This window comes from Saimiri boliviensis, chromosome 16 (genome assembly GCF_048565385.1).
Source record: "Saimiri boliviensis isolate mSaiBol1 chromosome 16, mSaiBol1.pri, whole genome shotgun sequence".
NCBI classification, from domain to species: Eukaryota; Metazoa; Chordata; class Mammalia; order Primates; family Cebidae; genus Saimiri; species Saimiri boliviensis.
This window is the reverse complement of record NC_133464.1, coordinates 66,372,610-66,399,463: the sequence shown is the minus strand read 5'-3', so window position 1 is coordinate 66,399,463 and position 26,854 is coordinate 66,372,610. Positions and strand designations below refer to the sequence as shown.

General features: G+C 39.1%; 1 protein-coding gene across 18 annotated transcripts in view; it reads right to left on the bottom strand.

Annotated features, from left to right (window-relative positions):
* Nucleotides 1-26,854, bottom strand: part of ENOX1 (ecto-NOX disulfide-thiol exchanger 1) — a 616,720-nt gene that overhangs the window by 73,056 nt on the left and 516,810 nt on the right. For all 18 annotated transcript variants that reach the window (XM_074387775.1, XM_074387776.1, XM_039473378.2 and 15 more), the window contains 2 exons: nt 20,413-20,520; nt 16,393-16,449 (listed from right to left, as the gene is read on the bottom strand). In XM_074387775.1, coding sequence (XP_074243876.1) covers nt 16,393-16,449; nt 20,413-20,520 — 165 coding nt within the window. The remainder of the gene's footprint in view (nt 1-16,392; nt 16,450-20,412; nt 20,521-26,854) is intronic.

Sequence of the window (26,854 nt, the reverse complement as noted above, 5' to 3'; positions counted from 1 at the left end):
GATTACTGTAAACAACTCTATGCACATTAACCAGTAAACCTGGAAGAAATGGATAAATTCCTGGACACCTGCACACTCCCAAGCCTAAACCAGGAACAAGTCGAAACCCTGAATAGACCAATAACAAGGGCTGAAGTTGAGGCAGTAATTAATAGCCTACCAACCAAAAAAAGCACAGGTCCAGATGGGTTCAGAGCCGAATTCTACCAGACATACAAAGAGAAGCTGGTACCACTCCTACGGAAACTATTTCAAACAATCCAAAAAGAGGGAATCCTTCCCAAATCATTTTATGAGACTAACATCATAATGATACCAAAACCCGGCAGAGACTCAACAAGAAAAGAAAACTTCAGGCCATATCCATAATGAACATAGATGCAAAAATCTTCAATAAAATACTGGAAAACCAATTGCAACAACATTATCAAAACCTTATCCATCATGATCAAATAGGCTTCATCTTGGGAATACGAGGCTGGCTCAACATACACAAGTCTATAAACGTAATCCACCACATAAACAGAACCAAAGACAAAAACCACATGATTATCTCAATAGATGCAGAAAAGGCCTTTGACAAAATTCAACAGCTCTTTATGCTAAAAACTCACAATTAACTAGGTATTGAAAGAACATGTCTCAAAATAAAAAACCCACAGCCAATATATTACTGAATGGGCAAAAACTCGAAGTATTTGCTTTGAAATCTGGCACTAGACAAGGATGCCCTCTCTCTCCACTCCTATTCAACACAGTATTGGAAGTTGTAGCCAGTGCAATCAGGCAAGAAAAAGAAATAAAGGGTATTCAATTAGGAAAGGAGGAAGTCAAATTGTCTCTGTCTGCAGATGACACGATTGTATATTTAGAAGACCCCATCATCTCAGCCCAAAATCTCCTGAAACTGATAAGCAACTTCAGCAAAGTCTCAGGATACAAAATCAATGTGCAGAAATTACAATCATTCCTATACACCAATAACAGACTTAAAGAGAGCCAAATCAGGAAGGAACTGCCATTCATAACTGTAACAAAGAGAATAAAATACCTAGGAATACAACTAACAAAGGATGTAAAGGACCTCTTCAAGGAGAACTACAAACCACTGCTCAAGAAAATGCTAGAGGACACAAACAGATGGAAAAACATTCCATGCTCATGGTTAGGAAGAACCAATATTGTGAAAATGGCCATACTGCCTGAAGTAATTTATAGATTCAATGCTATCCCTATCAAACTACCTATGAACCTCTTCACAGAACTGGAAAAAAAAAATTAAACTTCATATGGAACCAAAAGAGAGCCCACATAGCCAAGATAATTCTAAGCAAAAAGAATAAAGCTGGAGGCATAACGCTACCTGACTTCAAACTATACTACAAGGCTACAGTAATCAAAACAGCATGGTACTGGTACCAAAACAGTGATATAGACCAATGGAACAGAACAGAGGCCTTGGAGGCAATGCCACACATCTACAACCATCTGATCTTTGACGAACCTGATAAAAACAAGCAGTGAGGAAAGGATTCCCTGTTTAATAAATGGTGTAGGGAAAACTGGCTAGCCATGTGCAGAAAGCAGAAACTGGACCCCTTCCTGACACCTTACACTAAAATTAACTCCAGATGGATTAAAGACTTAAAGATAAGACCTAACACCATAAAAACCCTAGAAGATAACCTAGGCAAAACCATTCAGGACATAGGCACAGGCAAGGACTTCATGACTAAAACACCAAAAACATTGGCAACAAAACCCAAAATAGACAAATGAGATCTAATTAAACTCCAGAGCTTCTGTACAGCAAAAGAAACAATTATTAGAGTAAACTGGCAACCAACAGAATGGGAACGAATTTTTGCAATCTACCTATCTAATAAAGGGCTAATATCCAGAATCTACAAAGAATTAAAACAGATTTACAAGAAAAAAACAAACCCATTCGAAAGTGGGCAAAGGATATGAACAAACACTTTTCAAAAGAAGACATATATGAGGCCAAAAAACATATAAAAAAACGCTCATCATCACTGGTCATTAGAGAAATGCAAATCAAAACCACATTGAGATACCATCATCTCACGCCAGTTAGAATGGTGATCATTAAAAAATATGGAGACAACAGATGCTGGAGAGAGTGTGGAGAAACAGGAACACTCTTACACAGTTGGTAGGAGTGTAAATTAGTTCAACCATTGTGGAAGACAGTGTGGCAATTACTCAAGGACCTAGAAACAGCAATTCCATTTGACTCAGCAATCCCATTCCTGGGTATATATCCAAAGGATTATAAACCATTCTGTTATAAAGACACATGCACACATAGGTTCACTGTGGCACTGTTTACAATAGCAAAGACCTGGAACCAACCCAAATGCCCATCGATGATAGACTGGATAAGGAAAATGTGGCACATGTACATCATGGAATACTATGCAGCCATAAAAAACAATGAGTTCGTGTCCTTTGTAGGGACATGGATGAATATGGAAACCATCATTCTCAGCAAACTGACACAAGAACAAAAAATCAAACACCGCATGTTCTCACTCATAGGTGGGTGTTGAACAATGGACACAGGGAGGGGAGCATCGCACACTGGGGTCTGTTGTGGGGAATAGGGGAAGGACAGCAGAGGGTAGGGAGGTTGAGAGGGATAACATGAGGAGAAATGCCAGATAGAGGTGACGGGAGGATTGAGGCAGCAAACCACATTGCCATGTAGGTACCTATGCAAGAATCCTGTATATTCTGCACATGTACCCCAGAACCTAAGTGCTATAAAATACATATAATGTAAATCATAAAAACAAATGTCCAGGGCCGGGTGTGGTGGCTCACGCCTGTAATCCCAGCATTTTGGGAGGCCGAGGCTGGTGGATCACGAGGTCAAGAGATCAACATCATCTTGGCCAACATGGTGAAACCTCATCTCTAATAAAAAAAATACAAAAATTAGCTGTGTGTGGTGGCCCGTGCCTGTAGTCCCAGCTGCTCGGGAGGCTGAGGCAGGAGAATTGCTTGAGCCTGGGAGGCGGAGGTTGCAGTGAGCCGAGATCGTGCCACTGCACTCCAGCCTGGCGCCTGGTGACAAAGCAAGACTCTGTCTCAAGGGAAAAAAAAAAAAAAAAAAAAAAAAGGTCCAGGAAGCCTTATGGCTTGTGAGTAACATACAGAACTAAGAGGAAGGGGAGTTTATCTGCTGGTGCATCCTTGCTCCTGGTGGTTTTATACAACTAATCCTGGTACCATGTCAGTGGGGACTGAAAGTGCTTGAGGAAAGGAGGCTCCCCACTCCCCTGCTGTCTACATGAGGCACTAGGGCAATCCTCTGCTTCTGTCCACCTTTTGGGCTCCCAACTCTTTTCACAGATGCTACTGAATGTTCCTCCTGTTTCTTGTTGCTTGGGATATTAGACAGTGCTAAGTCATACCTCATGTGAGGCAGGAATCCTGTAATTGAGCCCTTTTGGCTTATTTGACTTGAAAATGATCCTGCTTGCATGCAAGTGATGTCTGCATATTTGTATATGCATCCTCTGTTGATTGTTTGGAGTTTACCTGAAATTTCTTGGCCATAAGTAGAAATAAAAGCTTAATTTGGGGGTTGGGTTAGAACTTATTTTGTTAACTTTCAATTAATCACTCTTGATCTCACATGTTTTCTCAAGACGATGGACAAGCCTCATTTGGGTATGGATGGCTATTAATGTTGGTCTGGGGTCCATACAGAGCACAGGCTCTATAATCCCTAGGCCACAAAGAAGGCTCAGATACAGAGTTCACAGCATAACACCCCAAGTAATATATCTGAGTATTGTTCTTCTAAATTATTTATGAAGTATATAAAATTTGCCTTTCTCTTCAAAATGCAAGTATTATTGAGGTTATTTTCCTTTCCAGTTGAGGTATTCAGTATCTTCTCTATGTGGTAATATTCAGCCTTTATTATGGGGTGTTTATTTCATTATTTACCAAGTTGGGGACTTAGCTTTATTTAAAAAAAAAAAGATTCAGTGAATCTTCCTCTGTTCCTAAATTCCAATCAAGTATAAAAGCTTCCCTATTTATAAAGTGCTCTTAATTATAGATGATTAACCAATACACTGTCAAAGAGTATCCATTGGCTATTATCCATGACAGCAAAAACAAATAAGATTTTAAAGTCCCACAGCAGGTACTGATTAAAGAAATTAGTGTACATCTGTGGCATGAAATATTAGGCAGTCATTAAAAATTACAAAACAACTGATACCACAGCAAATACAAATGATCCTTAGAATCTGTTATGAATAACTATATACCAACAAATTGGAACACCTAGAAGAAATGGATAAATTCCTAGACACATATAATCTACCAAGATTGAACCGTGGAGATATAACATACCAATTAACAAGTAATAAGACTGAAGCAGTAATAAAAAGTCTCTTATAAAGAAAAGTTCAGAATCTGCTGTCTTCACTGCTGAATTCTACCAAGTATTTAAATAGTAATTCAATTCAAACTATTCAAACACCAAAGGCCAATATTAATGACAAACATAGATACAAAAAAATCCTTAACAAAATACTAGCAAACATAATTCAGCAACGAACTGAAAAGACCATTCACCATGATCAAGTGATATTCATCCCGAGGATTCAAGGATGGTTTAACATATGTAAATTGGTAAACACAATATATCACATTAACAGAACCAAGAATGAAAACCATATGATGATTTCATAGATGGTGAAAAAGGATGTGGGAAAACGCAACATCTCTTAATGATAAAAACTCTCAACAAACCAGGTATAGAAGGAACATAAATAAAAATAATAAAGACCGTATATGACAAACACAAAGTTAACATCATACTAGATGGGGAAAAATGGAATGTTTATCCTCTAACATCTGGAACATGATGCGAATAGCCATTTACCACTTTTATTCAACATAATACTGGAAGTCCTAGCCAGAGCAATTAGGCAAGAGAAAGAAAAAAACATCCAAATTGGACAGAAGAAGCCAAATTAGCCTTGTTCACAGATGACATGATCTTATATTTAGAAAACCGTAATGATACTGCCAAAAAATTGCTAGAACTCATGAATTCAGTAAAGTTGCAGTATACAAAACCAATATACAGACATCAGTAGTATTTATATATACCAACAGCAAGCAATCTGAAAAAGAAATCAAGAAAACCAACTTACTTTTAACAGCTTAAAAAAATGTAAAATGTGTAGGCATAAGTTTAAGTAAAGAAGTAAAAGATATCTACAAGGACAATTATTAAATACTGCAAACATTGCAGATTACACAAAAAATTGCAAAGTTATTCCATGCCCATGGATTAGAAGAACTGATATTGTTAAAATGTCAATATTACCAAAAGTAATTTACATATTCAATGAAATCTCTATCAAAATACCAGTGACATTCTACATAGAGACAGAAAAAAAGTCCTGAAATTTTGAAGAAACTACAAAAGATTCCAAATAGCCAAAGCAATCCTGAGCAAAAACGACAAAGCTGGAGGCATCACATTACCTGACTTCAAAATATACTATGAAGCCACAGTAACCAAAACAGCATGCTACAAGCATAAAAACAAACACATAAGACTATTAGAGTAGGGAACCTAGAAATAGATCCTTGCATTTTTAGCTAACTGATTTTTTACAAAGGTACCAAAAACATAGACTGGGGAAAGGACAGTCTTTTCAATAAGTGGTGCTAGGAAAATAGTATGCAGAAGAATGAAACTAGACAGCTATCTCTCACCATGTATGAAAATCAAGTCGAAATGGATTAAAGACTTAAATCTAAGACCCATAACTATGAAACTACTAGAAGAAAACACTGGGGAAATGCTCCATGACACCAGTCTGGGCAAAGGTTTTTTTTAAGGAAAACCTCAAAAGCACAGGCAGCAGAAGTAAAAATAGACAAATGGAATTACATCAAGCTAAAAAGTGTTTGCACAGCAAGGGAAACAATCAACAAACTGAAGAGACAGCCTACAGAATGGGAGAAAATATTTGCAAACTCTCCATCTGACAGGTGATTAAGAACCATAATATAAGCGATTTATAACATAAGGAACTCAGTAGCAAAAAGACAAATAATCTGATTACAAAATAGGCAAAATATCTGACTAGACATTTCTCCAAAGAGGACATACAAATGGCCAACAGTTATATTTTAAAAAAATGATGAACATCACTAATCATCAGAGAAATGCAAATCAAAACCACTGAAATATCATCTCACCCCAGTTAAAATTGCTTTTATCAAAAAGACAAAAATAATAGAAGGTAGTGATTATATGAAGAAAGTGGAACCCTAGTACACTGTTAGTGGGAATGTAAATTAGTACCACAGTTGTGGAAAACGGTACGGAGGTTCTTCAGAAAAGTAAAAACAGAGCTACCATATGATCCAGCAATCCCATTACTGGGTATATATTCAAAAGAAAGAAAATCACTATATAAAAGAGATATACTGATTTATTACAGTGCTATTTACAATAGTCAAAATGTAGAATCAACCTAGTGTCTATCATCAGATGAATGGATAAAGAAACCATGGTATATATATACAATGGAATACTATTTAGCCATACAAAGAACGGAATCTTGTCATTTGCAGCAACGTGGATGAAACTGGAGGTCATTACATAAAGTGAAATAACCCAGACACAGAAAGTTAAACACCACATGTTCTCACTAGTATAGGGGAGCTGAAAAAGTGGATCTTATGAAGATAGACAGCAGATTGGTTGCCAGAGGCCAGGCAGGGTTAGGGTTAGGGATGAATAGAGGTTGGTTATTGGATACAAGAGTACACTTAGAATAGAGTTTGATAGTTTAGTAGGTTGACAAGAGTTAACAGTAATCTATTGTATATATTTCAACATAGCTAAAAGAGAAGAATTTGAGTGTTCACAGAATAAAGAAGAGCATTCAAGGCAATGGATATCCAATTGTCCTGATTTGATCACTATGCATTATATGAATATATGAAAATATCACAGGTACCTAAAAACATCTGCATCTATTATGCACTGATAAAATATATTTTTAAAACTTACTTAATAACATAAGTAAATGTTCACTCTTGATAAATTTAGAAATGTAGGTTGTAAAATTGTCCATGTGATATGCTATAAACTTGGTTAAAATGTATATACATGCACATAAACAGAGATAAAGAAAATACAAAGAAGTGGAAACTAATTTGTGAGTGGTGAGATGGCAAATGGTTACCTTTTAATTTTTTCTGCATTTCTACATTTTCCACAAAATGAAAATGGTACTTTAAGGATAACAGTATTTTTGTGTATTTATCTATATGTATATTGGCTCTATTAAAAGTTACCATTCTCCATTCTAAACAACTGCTTTTGCAGTTACCTCTGGTAGGATTATCATGAACCTTTCTGGGGAAGGACGTTCTGTCTCCAAAAGGGGTAACTTTTGTTCAGACCTTGGTTTTACCTATACAGGTATCCATGTCCATGTCAGACCATTTCACACAGCACTGAAATTTGTTTCCTTTGCCTGATTTTCTCTAACCTGGCCTGGAGGAAGAAGTTATTTTCACTTCTCTAAACTCAATTTGTCAGCTTTATTAAACCTGCTAATACTGTTACATGCTCCAAATTCATTAATGACCAAGCAGGTACCACCAACTCCTGCCCTTATAAAAAGGACAAACTTCTCGCCCCAGCCTCCAGCAGTGGAAACAGTAAATTGGCATTGAGGTGTCTGGGAAGGAGGCCTCTTTGAGCCTTCACTGGATACAAGACCACTCACCATGAGCCAGCTTCTGTCCATTTTTGACAGCAGTTCCCTCTCTAATCCTTCTTTGGAGCTCTGTACATGCTGGGATGGGGATATCCTAACAGGGTCCCTTTGCAATCACTGACTTTTTCAAGCATGCTGCATTGGGATGTGTGTGGATTTTTTCAGATGGAACTATGGGTTTCACAGTGAATTGCAGTACATGCAGTTAATTCCCAGCAGAAAATACAGTGAAACAGCTGGAAGGCGGCAGATGCATGGGGGTAGGGGGTATAGAGACAGGGTGGGTTAGAGATGGGGAAGGAAGCATTGGCAGGAGAAAAGCAATAATGTTACAGGGGCTATAACTAGAGGCAAAGAGCAAGTTCTGGGTATGAGCATGTAATATGTGGGCAGGGTAATATATCCAATAGGGCAAAGGAAATATTAGTCCATGAGAAGTCCACCTTCTTGACTTAGGCCTATCTATAGAGCAAAGGTGACCTCAGACATCTACAGAGGCCCATCCCTCTCTAAAGGGAAGACAGAGTGGCTCCTGATTTTCCAGTTGAGCTTTCTGGAGACCATGAAGTTCTCTGTACCACTCATTGTACTCCACTCCTACCAGACTCTCCTCCCAAGCCTGCCAGGGAGCCAATCCTTCCAAAAAAGGTCTTGTCTCCAGAAAATTGCTGGAACCATACAAATAAATTGCCTCAAGCCAATTCACTGTTATACTGACCTGTAGGCAGAGAATGAGTCCTGACAGAATGAAACAGGATAGCGAGTTTTGGTAAGTGAAAGGCATGAGGACAGGGAGTCAGCTCCACGTTGGAACAGAAATCACGTCTTTATTGCTCACCACAGTGTCTCCAGAACCTAGCCCAGTGTGTCCAAGGCTGGAGTAACAGTAATGTCAAACATGTGCTGATCACAGCAGCACTGCAAAGCAAGACTCACAGTGACCCTATGAGGTAGGTATATTATTACCTTCATTTTGGAGGTGAAAAAAATGGAGGTGCAGGGGTTCAGTGTATGGCTCAGAGTCACCCAGATTGAAAGTGGGCTGCTTGACGTCCGGATCTGTTCAAAACCTCTACACTCTGCTGCCTCTCTTAATGAATGCTGGTGGGTGTACTGAGTAGAAAGTGATGTCAGGCTGTGTGGGGACAAATGAGGCCTCTGTACAGAGGCTGGGAGGAGAGTCACATGGAGCAGAATGCAAGAGCTGCGACACCTTTGGTCCCATGTTGGTGTCTGCTAGGCTCAGTCCTAGTGGATCTAGGCTCATTTTCCTTTCGATAGAGCTGTGGGTTGGGGTGAGGGAGGTGTGAAACCTTCTATTCATCCCTTTCTGTTTTGTCTCCTCCTCTCCCAGTTCAAGATCAGGGCCCTGAAGACCAGGCAGCAAGTTCTGGGAAGAAAGAATCCAAGCTGAGTTGTTTTTTCCCTTTTGAAGATATGGTGCCATTCCTCCATAGAGGTTGTCTTTTTCTTTCTCACCTTGTTTGGTACATCAGGATGTATTCTCTCTCATGCCTCCCTGCCTAAAGGGAGAAGCTACACTCAGAAACCGAGCAGAGAACTCGGCACGTGTGGAGGTCCCTCACATACATCATTAAAATGCATGGCTAACGACGGCCTTCTGCTGTGCTGTACTAAACTTGAAGAATGTTCTTTGCACATATCTCTTCCATACGCTCCTAACGTCTTTACTCTGACAGATTTAAAGACAGCTCCTAGGATTTACTTTCTTACAGAGGTGATGTGAAAAACTGAAAAGTCTTTTTTCTTTTGTGTTTTTGTTTTATTGGTAGATGGGAAGGGCTTCTGGTTGACAGTGGCAACCTTCAGCATCACCAATTAAATCTCTTTAGAAATTGCAAATGATTTCTTTAACCCCAGTGTGGGAGTGTGAATTGAGCCAATAGAGGAATGTGAGGTGACAACTTTCCTGTAACAGAAACAAGGACGGGAGGAGAGAAAATTCATGGAAAGCTTTTAGACCAAATTGTTCTAAACATTGCTGGCTTAAGCTGTCACTGCATTTCATTCCTCCTACCTGATCCTACAGTTCTCCTTCCGCCTCCTTCTCTTCCACAAACACACTCATGCAAGGATCATATGTGGTGATACTGCTGGGAAGAAAGTCATCAAAAAAGATGCAAGATAAGACCATGGTATTTACTTATTTTTATAATGTAAGGTGTTGATATCTGTTATACACAATTACCAGGGACTAGGTTGGTTATTCGGCAGTCCTAGGGACATGGAGATGGCTCAGAGACAGAGATGAAAAGAAAATTTATAGCTTTGCTTTCCAGGAAAGAAAATTGGGTCTGAAAAAACAGAAATCCTTAAAGAAACTGGAATAAATGTTAGTTTTAAACTTGGTTACACTTAAATGGTTGAATTGCCTGTCGTTAATCTACCCAGTTCTAAATACAAAGAAAAAAACCAGCAAGCATGAGCATGAGTTGCGCAAGTCCTCTTGGAGAGCAGGGTCTTTGCAGCTGACTTCAGTTTCTGGCCCTAACAGTTTTAAATCTGCTTTCAGAAAACTTTTCTCTCAGGCGCGCATTTGCAGAAGATCTTGTGATAAGGGGCCAGGGTTGGGTTTTTAAAGGGTATATCTGTTTCGAGACCTCAAGAATGCTGGATAGGGCTGGGTGCGGTGGCTCAAGCCTGTAATCCCAGCACTTTGGGAGGCCGAGGCGGGTGGATCACGAGGTCAAGAGATCGAGACCATCCTGGTCAACATGGTGAAACCCCGTCTCTACTAAAAAAATCCAAAAAAATTAGCTGGGCATGGTGGCGCGTGCCTGTAATCCCACCTACTCAGGAGGCTGAGGCAGCAGAATTGCCTGAACCAGGAGGCGGAGGTTGCAGTGAACCAAGATCGTGCCATTGCACTCCAGCCTGGGTAACAAGAGCGAAACTCTGTCTCAAAAAAAAAAAAAAAAAAAAAAAAAAGCTGGATAATGTGTTGGTCAGATTCTGGTGGTACACAGTAAAACATAAAAACAACAGAAAAGTAATACTAACAGACCATAAGCTAGATTAGTCTTGAGACTAAGACAAACAAGGAAATTCAAGATGCTACATATCCTTTAGTGGATCCCTTCAGGACGACTAATAGATACTGTAAGGGAACAGCAGCCACACCAGCATCCTGAATGCCAGGCAATCCCAGAAGTCTGAGGCTCCCTGCCAGACTCCACCACAGAGCTAATAACATACAGAATCCCCCAGAAATAAATATGAAATGCAACCAAGATTTATGGATATGTTAATTACAGAATTATTTACAATAGCAAAAACAGGAAGTTAAATGCCTGACACACAGGAGTGTGGTTCAATTATTTCATATCTACATCATACAGCCATTAAGAATCATGTCTTTGAGGAACATTTGGTGACAAGAAAAATTATGATATAATGAAAAATCAAAAAGGTACAAAACTGAAGACAAGATGACAGTATTTACGGGTTTTTCCCTCTGGTCATATACATGTACATGACTGGAAAAAACAAAAATAAAATGTTAATGGTGGTTATCTGAGTAATGAGATACAGAGGGTTTTTTTCTCCCTTCCCTTTGTACTCTTTTCTATAATTTTCAAGCTTCAAACATACTTTGTTTTTTACTTTTATAGTAAAACACTGTTTTTTTTTTTTTTTAAATTCTCAGCTCTCACAAGAACACCCAGCTAGGCTGGTACCAGTCCACTGTATAACTGTTATTAATAAATGATAATGCATAAAATTCCTGCCCCCAGATGTAAACAACTGTAAAGAAAAATAATTTATTTGTCTCACTCAATAGCCTTTGGGCCAGAGGCTTTAAACTTTGTGGCCTTAAAATTTATCCTGCCAAAGTCCTTTCAACTATATTAAATACTTTTTTGTTTTTGAGACAGGGTCTCTCTCTGTCACCCAGGCTGGAGTGCAGTGGTGCGATCTCTGCTCACTGCAACCTCTGCCTCCTGGGCTCCTGCTTCAGCCTCCCAAGTAGCTGGTACTACTGGTGCACACCATCACACCTGGCTAATTTTTATGTTTTTGTAGAGATTGAGGTCTTACAATATTGCCCAGTCTGGTCTTGAATTCCTAGGCTCAAGAGATCTGCCCACGTCGGCCTCCCAAAGGGCTACGAATACAGGCATGAACCTCTACACCCAGCCTATATTAAATACTATTGATGCATAAAGATAATTAATACTTGTTGAATATGTTAGGCTCGGTGTTAATGTACATGGCTTCACTTAACACACAAATGAGGAATGTGAAGTTCAGAAAGTTCAAATAACTTGCCTCAGTCACATGTCTACTCAGTAATCAAAATGGATTCAAACCGTCTCAGTCTGATTTGAAAGCCTCATCGCTTTTGACCGCCACAAGGCTGGTGGCAACTTCAGATGAGATGTAGACTTCATTTCAGACATTTAAGAATACATTTGCAAAATATTTTGCTAGTGCTCCTAATGTGAGAGCAAAATAATTGATTTTTATTTCTTTTTCACACGCCCTAGTAGAGGTACTAGGGAAACTGCCAAAAGAGACAAAGTTCACACAGAAAAGAGGATGAGTGAATAATCCACCAACCAGGAAACCCTGACACAACAGGCAGTGATTGTTAAGATTAGCCCAGCCGTCTGCCTAGGAAGGGAGGTGGCGGCCTGCAGCGACTGGTAAGGACTGTCAGGCTCTGTCACTTCATGAATATCTCCCCCACCCTAGGTCAAGGTGCTGCTCTCCCCTCCTACTGGGTCAGAACCCGATCTCTCAACAGTCATTTCTTTGAGTTGATTACAAAGCCTACATCACAGACTCTAGATAGGTATCTTAAAAAGCTGAAAACTTTCCTACTGAAGGGACAAAGACCACAAAGATTATCTCCCTTTACTTTTTCCATTGAATGGTAATGACTTTTAAAATTTTTCAAAAAGGGCCTATAGGCTAGATACTGTGTTACCAGCATAAAAAGGCTGAGAATACCCCAAATCAGAATGCCTCTCCCTCTATAGGGGATCACAGTTCCTCATTAACAAGCGAACAAGGCCTGATGAAGAATAGGTGTGTTCCAATAAGAGAATTAGGCTTCAGAAGGTGGATAATAAGAAACTTTTGTGAGTTAGAACATGTTCTAGCCCAATGTAAAGAAACTAAGAACCTTGAAAAAAGGTTTGATGAAATCCTAACGAGAATAGACAATTTACAGAGGAATATAAGTGAATTAATTAAACTGAAGAATATAAGAGAACTCTGAGAAGTATCCATAGGTTTTTAACAGTTGAATTGATCAAGCAGAAGAAAGGATATCAGAGGTCGAAGACCAACTTAGTGAAATGAAATGGGAAGACAAGATTAGAGAAGAAAAAGTAAAAAGGAATGAGCAAAGTCTCCAAGAAATATGGGACTATGTGAAAAGACCTAATTTACGTTTGATAGGTGTACCTGAATGTCATGAAGAGAATGAATCCAAGTTGGAAAATGTTCTTCAGGATGTTATTCAGGAAAACTTTCCTAACCTAGTAAGGCAGGACAATACTCAACTCCAGGTAATACAGAGAACACCACAAAGATATTCCTCAAGAAGAGCAACCCCAAGACACATAATCATTAGATTCACCAGGGTTCAAATAAAGGAGAAAATTCTAAGGGCAGCTAGAGAGAAAGGTCAGGTTACCCATAAAGGGAAACCTATCAGACTCACAGCAGATCTCTCAGCAGAAACCCTACAAACTAGAAGAGAGTGGGGGTCAATATTCAGTATCCTCAAAGAAAAGAATTTTCAACCCAGAATCTCATATCCAGCCAAACTAAGCTTCATAAATGAAGGGAAAATAAAATTTTTCACGAACAAGCAAGCACTCAAGAGATTTCATCACCACCAGACCTGCTTTACAAGAGCTTCTGAAAGAAGCACTACACAGAGAAAGGAACAACCAGTATCAGTCATCCCAAAAACTTACCAAAAGGTAAAGAGTATCTCCATAATGAAGAATCTATATCAACTAATGGGCAAAATAGCCAGCTAGCATTAAATGACAATATTAAAGTCACAAATATCAATATTAATCCTAAATTTAAATGGATTAAATGCCCTAATCAAAGACACAGACACGCAAATTGAATAAAAAGTCAAAACCCTTCGGCATGCTGTATCCAGATCCATCTCATAAGCAAGGACATACCAAGAGTCAAAACAAAAGGTTTGATGAAGACTCACCAACCAAATGGGGAGGAAAACAAACAAAACAAAACAAAACAGGAGTTGTAACTTTCGTCTCTGACAAAATAGACTTTAATAGTAACAAAGACGGACATTACATAATGGTAAAAGGATCAATGCAACAACAGGAGTCAATGATCATAAATATATACGCACCCAATATAGAAACACCCAGATACATAAGACAAGTACTTCATGACTTATAAAGAGTCTTGGACTCCCGCACAATAATAGCAGGAGACTTTGACGCCACATTGTTAATATTCGACGGATCAACGAGATAGAAAATAAACATTTATTATTTGAACTTAGATCTGGAACAAGTAAACTCAGTGAATATCTATAGAATTCTTCACCCCAGGTCCACAGAACATACATTTTTTTTCAGTATTACTTTACACCTATTTTGAAAGTGACCATATAAATGGAAATAAATCACCCTTCAGCATTTGCATAGCATTTCACATATTTAAATGAAATATTGGTTGGCTGTTTTTGTTATTTTCTTCCCTTATTCCTTCCAGTCGCCATTGTTAAGTACAATTATTGGCATAAAAGAGGTTTTTAATACCTATTTTTAGATTGTGTTCCAGCCTGAGCAATAGAGAAAGACTCCTGTTCTCTCTCTCCGTTTCTCTTTCTCTTTCTTTCTTTCATTAAAATAAAAAAGAAAAAAAAAAGGAAGGCAAGGTAGGAGATATCATCCCCATTTCACAAACTAGAAAAAGGAGGCCCACTGCCACTTTGTTTGGCTTACTGGAACAGAGAGCAGCTTCCCTGGAAGCCACAGGGGGACTGGCCCTATGTGGAGTGGATATGAAGGTCTTGGTTGAGAATGTGGCAGCCACGTGTCCCTCAAAGACAGGATCCTGAAGAAGGGCTTTAGGGTAAGGACGGGGGTCATGAATATTAGAGTGCAAAGACAAACTATGTCACATGGCACTGCCTATGGGGAGCTCTGTATGAACGGTTCCTCCTCTGGCTTTCCACTTTCTCAATCCTGTTCACTCCCCAAAGCCAAACTCAAGTCCCACAGATCCAGGAAGCCTTTCTTGATTATCTAGCACAAAGAAATCATACAGGTAACCACCTTAAGGTTTTCCCAGGCCTTAGCTCATTACAATATTATGACATGTTTTTTAGATAGGCTTTGTCATTCTTTTTACAAGTGAGAAAAAGGAAGCTCAGAGAGGTTAAATAACTTGTCAAGCTGACACAGTTGATAAGCAGCAAAGTCTGGACTTCTGACTATATCACATCATAGCTGCCTCAACTTCCTGTATGCTTATCACCTCCTGTATATCATGTGTTTCTTAATTCGTTAGCTCAGTTATAAGTTCCCCGAGGGCAACAACAAGTCATATATTTCTTTGTTATCCCCATTTCTGTCCTCTTGGAACTTAGCAGCGCACCTATGAACATAAAAGTCCTCAATAAACATGATATGTTAAATATCTGGTGGGTAGGAACAGTAATGATTAAGTGGGATTTTTTTTGGATGCTCTGAATATTAGGCTCTCTGTTGTATATCATTAAAACAAAAGTGAACAAGAAATATATAATTTCTCCTAGCTCCAGTGTAATCAGGCATGCATTATCCTGTCTAATTCTGTGTTCTGTGAAAAGAACTGCTTAGTAAGCATTTTCTATGATGAGGATGATCAAATACATACAGATATCAGAGAGATTTTAAAAAGACAAAATCATCAAACATATGGAGAGGCAATGATCTAAATGGTCTAATATTCCATCTGAGACTAAAGAAGTTTCAAGCCAAAAAGAATACTTGTTTCCATTCTGACAATTGGATATTCAAGGAAAACTAAGAGAGGAAGTCACGGTGTAACTGAGATCTTGTACCATCACACATTATTCTCTATCAAGAAGATGGATGCACCGTGCTACTGTTCTGGGTGAGGAACAGAAAAGAGGTGCAATTTCAAGGGCTATTCTGAGAGAAGGGGTTTGCTCTGAGATCTTTTCAGCATGTCAATCATTTAAGTACCACCTTCACTGGCAGGCAAACTTAATGAATATACATGCAGTGAACAATTGATTACCCTGTCAGGTCTCTTTCCATTTCCCTCCCACTATATCATCAGTCATAGTTTTGGAAATATTAAGAGCTCAAACAGACTCACTGAGATTAGATTTTTTGATGGTGGGGATTAGCTCACATACTTCTAAATTGACATTTGATAAACTAGGCTAACAATAGCAGTGCCTGTCAACCACACTTTCTTGCCAAACCCTACATATTAATCTTAAATTGCTGAGGGGCAGAGCTTCTGATTTCCTCCAAGTTGTAGATAAAGTGCCACATCCCCATGTGTTCAACCAACACCAAGCAGGAAGAGCAAATACCAGGTTTGTGGTACCTACATTTGAATCCTCATGGCTGTGGCCATTGGTCTCGACCAATTCCTTGGTACCTTTTAACTGCAAATTTGAAGGAAAAACAACGTGAAACAAAATAACGAATAAGCAAGCAAATCTCTTAAACATATCATCTTGTTAACTGATTTATCTGAGGTTGCATTTTATAAAACTTCCAATGAGGTAAAACAGATGGAGCACATATTTCTAATGAGCCTTATTGGAGCCAGTTTGAGACCAATATTTTATGAAGCTTGATGCCTGGCAAACGAATAAATGGGTCTTGGTCATTATTTTTTAAATAATAAGATTAGAAAGCAGTTCCATAGGCATAAAATGTATAAGATTGGTTCTTAAGAATAATAAATGATTTCATTTCCTAGTTGGATTGCTATTAATTTAAACCCTGCAGTGTTTGCAAGTTGCCACCAGCAAAATGATGTTATATTAACGATTATTCGTGAATGATACATTTTTAGCCGCTTTTAACATGCTGCCGTGCTACTAGACATGTCTTCCTTGAGAATATATTTGAATGACTGACATCTCTGGAGGCCTAAAGACGGCTGCTTCTTTGGTAGAGAAAGAGTTTGGATGACATCTCCTTGGCCACTGAAGCATTAGAAGAAATGATATTTCTCAAATGAGATTTTTAACAGTGAACATTTGAAAACACTTCTCTTTCTCAGAGGCTTAGGAGTAATCGGTTATCTGGAGGTTTCAGAAACCCTTTAATTGGCGTTTTATCCTATCCTGACTCAAAACAGACATTTAGAATCTGACAGCAAAGGAAGAGGGTGAGCAGGTTTGCAGCTGTTTTGCCAGCATTTTTTCCTGGCTTAGGAAGCAGCATCTCCTCCATTATCTTTTTTGTGCCTAATACAAAATATTCACGGTAGGAAAAAACACTTTAAGAGTTGAAAGAAAATCAATACACATATACCACCAATGTGTTTGATTCAGAACACTGGTTCCTTCTATTTGTGCATATGAAAATGAAAGTGTCTTTAGATTTTTAAAGCCAGTCTTAAACTCCCAGCTAAAAAGCCCTACCTGCTCCATGCCAAAGGAGGGGTTTTGCCAAAAGAATGGTAACATGAAGAAACTGAGGATCAAGTAGTTGATTATGGACCAAAGGCTCTTTGGCTCATTTCCATATCACACCCATTTAAGAAAAAAATCTGCCCACTGTCCTTCAGGGCAACATCATTGATGTTTCTACACATGACAGACAGGGGAGCATGGGCAATGTATGGCGTATATGACAAGGCAGAGGTGTGCTACAGTGATAGGAACACTACCTATTATCACAGGACACGAAAGGACTTTCTAAAATCCCACCCCCCCCACCCCACCCAGCTCTTTTCCTAGCTGAAGGTTTCTTATTGCAGGTGTCCTGCATCATCATCTTCTTCATCAACCCTTCTGCTCATCCCACTTTGGATCCTGCAGTTTGTGCTCCCATGAGTTAGAGTGGGGTTAGCTCAGAAGGTCTTGCTCTTTCTCAGTAGAAGTAAAGGACTATTTCATGAATGTCTGTTCCACCTTTACGTGTTCAGCAACATAAATGTGCCAGTTGCTCTCCTCCCTCTTAAATAAACTCCATTCTTCCTATTCCATGATGTCCTCTAACTCTGCCCTCGCTGTTTCTGCTCCTGTTTACTCTCCCTCACTCCCTGTCTCCTGGCATTGTTCACTCCGGTGTGCTCTGTAGCCAGAACCACGGGAGGAAAGCCCTCCCACTGCACATCGCCCTCTCCTCCCTTGGAGCTGCAGCTCAGGACAGTTGCTGCTTTGTTGTTCCCTCAGCTCCCTGCTCTTCTCTCCTTTAGCTGCTACTCTTCCCCAGGTAGGGCTGCACATCTTGTCTGAGGAAACTTAGGTTTGTGAACAAGCTCCAGATGTAGAAAGCTATCCTCAGTGCAAAGGAGATGAAAGACAGGAATCAGTGGGGCCTGGAGCGACCTAGAGAAGCTGCATCTTCGCGTATGGGAAGACTGAGAGCTTAGGGAGTGGCTGGTCCTTCCTTGGATGGGTTGGGCCTGAGGGTAGGAAAGGTCTGCCCCCAAGACCTATCCTTTCTTGTCAGGATTCCCAGCAAGGGGCAATCCCATTAATAGCAACATCCTAAATCTTCAGAGAAGGGTGTATCTTTCCCTGCATCTGTCCATTTGTTTAGGCCACATCTATGTGGCCGCTGAAACTGTTTGCACATGGAGTTACTCTGCACAAATCCAAAGAAAGCCTCAAAGGCAATGGTCAGCGGAGGTGAGAGGTGTGGCTGTCAGTGCACATCTGTGTGTGGGTGCAGGGGCCTGGAAGGAACCTGTACACTGCTTGGTAATGGTACCAGCACCCAAAAATATTTGGTGTCTCAGGCTTAAAGATTCTTGGTGTCTTTGCTTGGAAAGAGCTATCCCATTTAAATTAATATCGCAGATTCAAAATTCTTCCTTCTCAATCATATTTTCTAGGTCTTTAATGACTTTAGTTGTTTCAAATCCTCTTCACGTTCTCTTTTTTTCAAATAATGGAGAGTGAAGTGTGATGTTTCACCCATGCCTGTGTGTGCTTTGCTCTTTAAAAATGCATGCCATAACAAGATATATCAATACTTTCTGCAAAACCCAGAATCTAGTTTTATGACTAGGGTTTGGACTTAAAATCAAAATAAAAGATTTGAGTCATTTAGAGGAAAGAGAAATTCACCCTTCCCCATTCCAGTCAAAGCTATCTAAAAGGAAAAAAATCAGGGTGAGAGAGCAGGAAAAACAAAAGCTCAGAACTATATCTGATTGATTTGGAGCAAATTTGGACCAACTCAGTTCCAAAAAGCTGGGAGTCTTTTCATATTATAACAGTGGAAGGGGCAGTGATTTCAGATCTCCTCAACTACAGGCCATTGTAAATTTAGTCAACTAGATTTTTCACTTCAATCTGTTATATTCGAAATCATAGTGCCAGCCTCAGTACATGTTACTGAACCTGTTTTCATCACATAAAGATAATTATTAGTTTTATGAAGTATTTTCTTCCAAAGCTATAAAAGTTTATAAACTGATATCTTTACTTTCCCCTCACAAATCAATCATACCTTTAGGAGAAAATAAGATATTTTCTGGACCCCAAAGCATTAAAAAAAAATCACCCATAAAGTGACATAGAGCTGACTTGATATATTCTCAAATGTCACCTTTGAAGTTATTTATACAGTGTAAGGTTATTTATACAATATAAAACCAGGATGTATGAGTGAAAAATTTAAAACAATCGGCATTTCGTTACCCACAGAGGGTTGGGGTTCTTCCTTCAAATTACCATTCATATATTGTTGGCAGCAAGTGAAGGCCAGAAATAGGAAGGCGTTTCAAGAGCTCTCCTGGCTCCTCTCATGTAGATAGTGGGCTTAGATTTCACTCTGCTGCCTGCCGAGTGCTCCGTCTTACCCTGCCGTAAGACAATGCTTTCCAATCCACTTATCAATGTCAGGCCACACTTTCATATCAAAGAAAGCCAGAATGAAATGATCAGATTTACAAACTCCATATAAAAGGTCTGTTGCTCACCACGGTTAGATAAGTACCGTGATGCACAGGGAAGATATTTTTTAAGTGTTGCTATGAATCAGTCCTTGTTCATGTGTCTGCAGGAGTCTCATGGGTTATGCTAAACTCATTTTCCTCACTGTTAGACTTAAGAAGAAACCAGCTGCTTACTTTGAAACTTTGAAACATACCTCATAGCCAGTATTTTAAAACTTTATCAAAATTTGGTTGGCTTCTGGAAGAAGCTTTCACACAACACTGGCAGGCTTGGGCAATCTAAACAGGTACAGGAGTGAGGACAGTGATGCTGAGAATGAGATGATAAATTCTGCATAGCAAAGCTGCTAGGAGGTTAGACAGGGTTCAGGCTAATTGTACTGCAGATTACTTTCAGTAAATGTTTGCACTGGTGACGCACAAGGGAGGTATGCATTGGGGTGTTTGAACTGATTCATAAATCAGAGCTGTTTCATTCACTTACTTGTTCCTGGAGGACTTTTAGTAACGCTTGTGTATGTGACTGCTCTTCCTTTGCTTGTTCCAATTCTGACTTTTTGTTGTTTAATTCCTCCTGGATGGTTAGCAATTGCTGTGAAATTAAAGGATATTTAGCGTAAGTAGGACTGAAGGTCAGATGATTTAAAAATATCCATGAAACCCATGCAAAAGTATAAGTAGAAGATTTTTACATGTCTTGAAGCTGCATTCAGACCTCAGTTGACCTTGTGTGTTTTCCCCACTAAGTATCGGGGCACTGCAGTTTTTGACACACGGTTATGTTGTTTGTGACACCAATGTGCAAAACTTGTTTTCATATTTGTGAAGGCATCATTATATTCCTTTGAGCAAATGCCTATTTGTAAAAAATATATAGGGTAGTGCTAATATATAACATTGATAGATGAAAAAATTAAATAAAAATTTAATTAACTTGTCCAATATTGCTTCATTTCACATATTACAGTAAAGCTAGATTTACAGTAATTCTATAAAGCTACTTTGCCAAGTGGCTGGGACCACAAAAGATCCTTTTACTTTCTCTGTTATGATGGTGATGTTTTATTAGATCAGCAGGACTGAAGTCCAAACTGCAATCAATATATCAGCTGAGAAAACTGCTGATATAAACTGTCAAAACACTAAGCTATGGCCTACACTGCTATTTTTAAGCAGGGCCACTGAAGGGATTTTTGTAAGCCCTGAGCTTCTCTCGCCCTATCAACTGTAACTCATGTGAAGGCTTTCCTTGTCTGCCAAAAGCACAGCGCTGTGCAGTGTGAATTCTTTGGGACATGGTTATACGTTAATATATACATAGGTTGGAGAATACATTCAAGAGCTGCAAAATAGGCCCTGGGAACAGCTCTGACTATTCCGAGCTTCTTGACAACAAATGACTAGTTCAAAAAGACAGAAGTGCATTTCTTCTGCTACCGTACATAACAGTTGCTGTACTGATGATCTAAAAATGATAGTGGATTCCTGCCGTGAAGAGACCTGTCTCCAATAACCAGGCTACTTCTTCAGGGCCTTGACAAGCTGGCTGCAGAGCTGTCTGGCCAGTTCCTAACCATCAAAGCCTGGAGAAACGTTGGCACTGGAATTCTCAGGCTTAAACCTACCAACTGGAAGGATTAAATTCTATCTCCAAAACTACTGGTTTGGGGGGCTTTTGCAGGGTAGGAAGTACTCAGAAAAACATACTGCACTTTCCCCTGGGCTTGCTTGTTCTGTTAACTACTGGGGCACTGGGTATAAATATAAGAACCTACTTTGGTCCTATAGCATAAACAGTGATTTCTTGAAATTTTCTAAAAGCTCAGTGCATCCTGTTTCACTACCTACCCATGAAATAATCAATCACATTTGAGGTAATGCATACATTCCACATTGGCTCTCTTAACAGTTTATGGGATTTCATTGTGCATCATTGATTAAAGTACAGAAACCAGGGAGCCCATATTGAACTGTGGCACAGTGACAAGTACCTACATTGTGTCCAGACATTGGGGAATGGCCCTGTTCCTTCACTCACATTCCTGACTGGCCCTAGAACAGTTCCAAAGGGAACAGGTACTCTGACTTGGATAATGCTGAGTGAATTTTACTTTCTGAGACAATTTCAAATCCAATCCTTAAGCCTCTTTTGAAAAAGGAGCCAAATGAAGGATAGAAAATCATCCTCAAAGGTAGGTAGCTTAAGTTTGCTTATTGCAGTGTTTGGGGTGGCAGAACCAAAAATAACTGATGTCCAGAAGAAGGAAGGTGGACGTTAATAACGGTGTATCGGTATCCCAGGACACCATGAGCCATTAGAATGAAGTTGCACTAATGTCTCCTTACGACACAGGAGAAGCTCACAAAGCACTGCTCAGCAAAAAATACACTCAGGTGACAAAATTTAACTTGGCAGCATATTCCTAGGAAAGGATCTGGATGCTGTTTCTGGGTGGGTGGGTTCACGGAACTTTCTATTTTGCTTGCCAATTTTCTGGTATAACTGTAAAACACATACTGCTTTAGTAATGAGAAAAAGTCAAATGAATTTAAGATCGGGGAAGAATAAAGAAAGGAATACTACTTGGACACAACTTTCAACTATTACCAACACTGTGCATAAATTAGGGGGAGAAGTGTATTGGAGTCTTTATTTCATCCACACACTTACAACTCTTTCTCCTATTAAAACAAACACACACCCACACCCACACACACTCACATACACCCTTTCCCTTGACCTCTTTTCTTCCTTCAGCCTCCCTCTTATCTCATCCTTTCTTGAAATCACACTTTTAAATGAAACGTCTTCACTCTCATCAGTGAAGGCAATCACTGATTTTCTTTTCTTCTTATGTGTAGGCAATCACTTCAATGATATAGTGTCTAGATTTTTATTTCAGTGTGTTTTTCCAAAACATATATTGTCATTGTTTTGTATGTATTTTTATGTAAGTGATATTATGTTTCTCATTTGTTACTATGTTTTAAATTAGCATTATGTTTTCAAGATTGGCCAGGTGCAGTGGTTCACGCCTGTAATCCCAGCACTGTGGGAGGCCAAGGTGGGAGGATCATGAGGTCAAGAGATCGAGACCATCCTGACCAAATGGATGTCTCTATTTTTAAAAAATACAAAAGTTAGCCAGGTGTGGTGGTGATAGCTTGTGGTCCTAGTGACTCTGGAGGCTGAGAGGCAGAAGTTGCAGTGAGCTGAGATTGTGCCACTGCACTCCAGCATGGTGTCAGAGTGAGACACCATCTCAAAAAAAAAAAAAGAAAAGATCCATCTATGTACTATTTTTTTTTTGTTAATGAATAAATGAATTTATTAAAAAACCTAATAGATTTTCCCTTTTTATTCCCCAAATGTGCTATATATAAGGAAACTTTGAAATTCCCTTGCGATTTTACTGAGCTTGTTTATTATTATTATTATTATTTATTATACTTTAAGTTCTGGGATACATGTGCAGAATGTGCAGGTTTGTTACATAGGTATATACACGTTACTATTTTATATATCTAATCCATGCTTCTTATGGAGTATATCCACTCAATTTTACCCAACCCACTCTCACAGTGAAGGCCATTCAGATTACCCCAATTCTTCCTGCTGTATATAATCCTGCACTGGAACATGCTAGTGCACGTTCCCTTATGGCCCCATGGGAGAATTTCCCTGGGATGCGTCTCCAGTGGTAGAACTCTTAGGTCAAAGAGTGAATTTGGCAAAGCTGCTCTCCAGGATGGTTATGCCAGCCTACCTACTGTCAGTGGTGTGTAAGAGCTGCTGTGTGCCACTGAATAATAACACCAGGAATTATCCAGCTTTCTAATTGTTGCCAGTTTAATAGAATATCAAGACCCTTCGCCTTTGAAAAATTTTGTACTTCTTTGATTCCCTGTAATTTTAAGCATCTCATCATATGCTTGCTAGCTATGGGAGTTTATTTATAATTATTAAAAGAATAGTCAAGAGCAGTGGTTCTTAATTATGACTCTCCATTAATACTATCTGGGAAACTTTTCAAAAAAATGCTTATTTCTGGGCCTGACAGAAGACCAATTAACTCAGAATATTGAGAGGTGGGACACAGGCATTGATCCTGTGAAGGTATTTTAAAAATACCTTCACAGGTAATTATTCTAATGTGTAACTGGGGATGAAAACCACTGTATCCTGTAATGCTTATTTAATCTTCAATCTACTATAATGTGACCTTAATCCCTAGTACTCTAGTCAATCCGTTCTCACTACAGTCACCAGTGCCTTGCTAATTGCCAACTAGTATTCCAGGTTATTTTCTTCTCACTACACGCTCTCTCCAGGGGATCCTATTCATGCCCATGGCTTTAACTACACATCACATGTGCTAATGCTTTATAAGACTGCCTTTACAGCCTCTGCTTCTTTCTTACTACCTCCCAGAACCTTCACTTCTATGTATTTCCAACTGTGCCTATTAGCATACCCACCCTTCCCACGCCAACCCAGTCTAAGCCTCTTCCCCTGGTATCCAGAATTAAAACCTTGAAGTCAGCGCTGGCCCTTTCATCACCCTCACGGCTCCTTTGCCGGTTCCTTGACCTTTTCTACATCCCATCCTAGCTATCTAGTAAAGGTTACCATTTCCTCTCCTCTGGGTTCTTCCTGTTCCCCCTGCCATCATTTATCCAACACTCCTGGGAGAGTTGACTTCCCATGATTAAAAATACTGTTAATTCTCCTACCGTTGTAGATAAAATCTAAACCACTGAACTTCTCATCCTTCTCCAGACATGCCAGCTGCTTCTATGACTTGTAAGTTTCCCACTCAGGATTCTGCCTGGCTGATTCCTACTCATTCTTTAAGCACCACCTCACATGTTGCTTTTGGCTCAAGATCAACTCAGTTAATGCCTTTGTAAAACTGAAAAGAGCCCCAACATCCCAGACACAACCCCTCACTGGGTATATGGTGGGGTACTGGCATCGAGGCTTGATTTCATTCCCACTTACTCCTCTGGCCTGCTGCTGTCCAAGGCTACTGCACTATGAAATGCAGTAGGCTTGGGTTCTTCCTCCGTAAAAATGTTCTCTAATCACCCAAACAAAGTTAGTTCATCTACCTTCTTGCTCCCAAAGCACTTAATATGGTATATCACATTTCATATCTGTCTCCCCAATCAGACTACGTTCACCAATATTAAGGTCAATAATCAGGTCACCTCTAACATATAATAGGTGCTGAATGAATGAATAAATGAAGGGATGAAAAGTTTGCTGTTTCTCCGCTTCTATGGGATTAAACCATGATCTAACAATAACAAAAAACCCCCCACCAAAATAACAACAAAAACAACCCTCCCCCAAAACACCTGAGGAACGATAAACTACTAGGGTAATGCATTGTTCTAAACGTAAGAATACAGAAAACTTTTTGAGGAAAACAGCAGTTTCACTTAAGACATTTTGATTCATTACTTAGCAGTTCCATATATCCTCCTTAATCTGAAAAGAAATATTTCTCAACAGGCTAAGGAAATCCAATCAATGAATTTATAATTATGTAATTTATTCCTTAAGTTTCACTGCAATAAACACAAAATTACCACTATCAGAAAAATAAAATCAACACTCCTAGACTGTTTTGTGCATTCTACAAATTTAATGCGTTCTGTTGTTTTCAAAGTATAAACTCACAATCTAATATTTATGTATTCAAAACAACAGTGATTCAAAACTGCCACTCTTCATTTGATTAGGGGTCCTTTAAAAATAGGGAGGTAGTCCACAACTAGATCATTTAATTCAGCCTTTCTGGTCTTTTTCACTTGAAATTTATGAGTCTCTATAATATTCTTTCCAGTTTGAATTTTTAAGTACTAAAGTGCCTCAATTATAGAAGTTCATAAGCAGCTAGAACTTAATCAGAAGAGTCTCTTGGTTGGATTGGCTGATGGCAGCATAATTTTAATTTAGCATTTGAGAGTGTGGCATTAAACAGATGCACTATTACATTCTTTGGTGGTTACAATTGAGTGTGTTCCAATGAGACAATTATCCATATGCCAATCAAGTGGAAACACTTGGGCAGACCATAAGCAGGTAAATAAATGCTGTACCTGACACATCTTGATATTTCCAGGCCACTGATTTAATGGATCATTTGTAATGCTCTTTGGGGATGTAGACTTCAGTATGTAATGGGTCTTTCTTTCTGACAAATTCAGAGCATTACAAATGTTATTTGGAGCCCTAGAATAAGTGAGGTCACATTTCCATTTTTACAGATGGGAGAATCATGGGCACATAGAGGTTAAGTCATATATCCAAGGTCACACTGTCTGAAAGAGACCTACCACTTGCACAGCTCAATTTTCCTTCTTCATCTATGGTTTCTACCTTGGCAACCACACTGTGCTGTCAATTTGTAATGGAAATCAGAAGATGCCAAACTTCAAATCCTCCTAGCAACGACTTCTATCTTAACATTCATCATTTCCACTTAGGAGCCAGGCTTGTTAGAGAAACGCTTTTGTGTATACTTCTGTGAGCAGTGTGGTAAATTCAACTTCACTTTAAGAACAACAATCCCTTCCTTGCCTTTTTTTTTTTTAATTATATACTTTTGCTACCAAGATGAAGTTTTTATATAGTTAACAGATTATATAAGGTTGGTTCCATGAAAGTCACAGATGACAATGCAAATGCCCTATGTGAAATGTATCAGCCACATCTCATTGTAATCTGGAACTCACAGGATTGTGATAATTCAGGAATCTTTGGCAGGATAGTGTGGGGTTAGGAAGACTTCTGTGGGATGGAGGAGTAAGTACCCCTTCTAAATTTAGGTTGGTGGTGGGTCAGGTAAACTCCTAACACAAGAAAGACAGATATAGACAGTGACTGATATCAACACACACACACACACATGCGCACA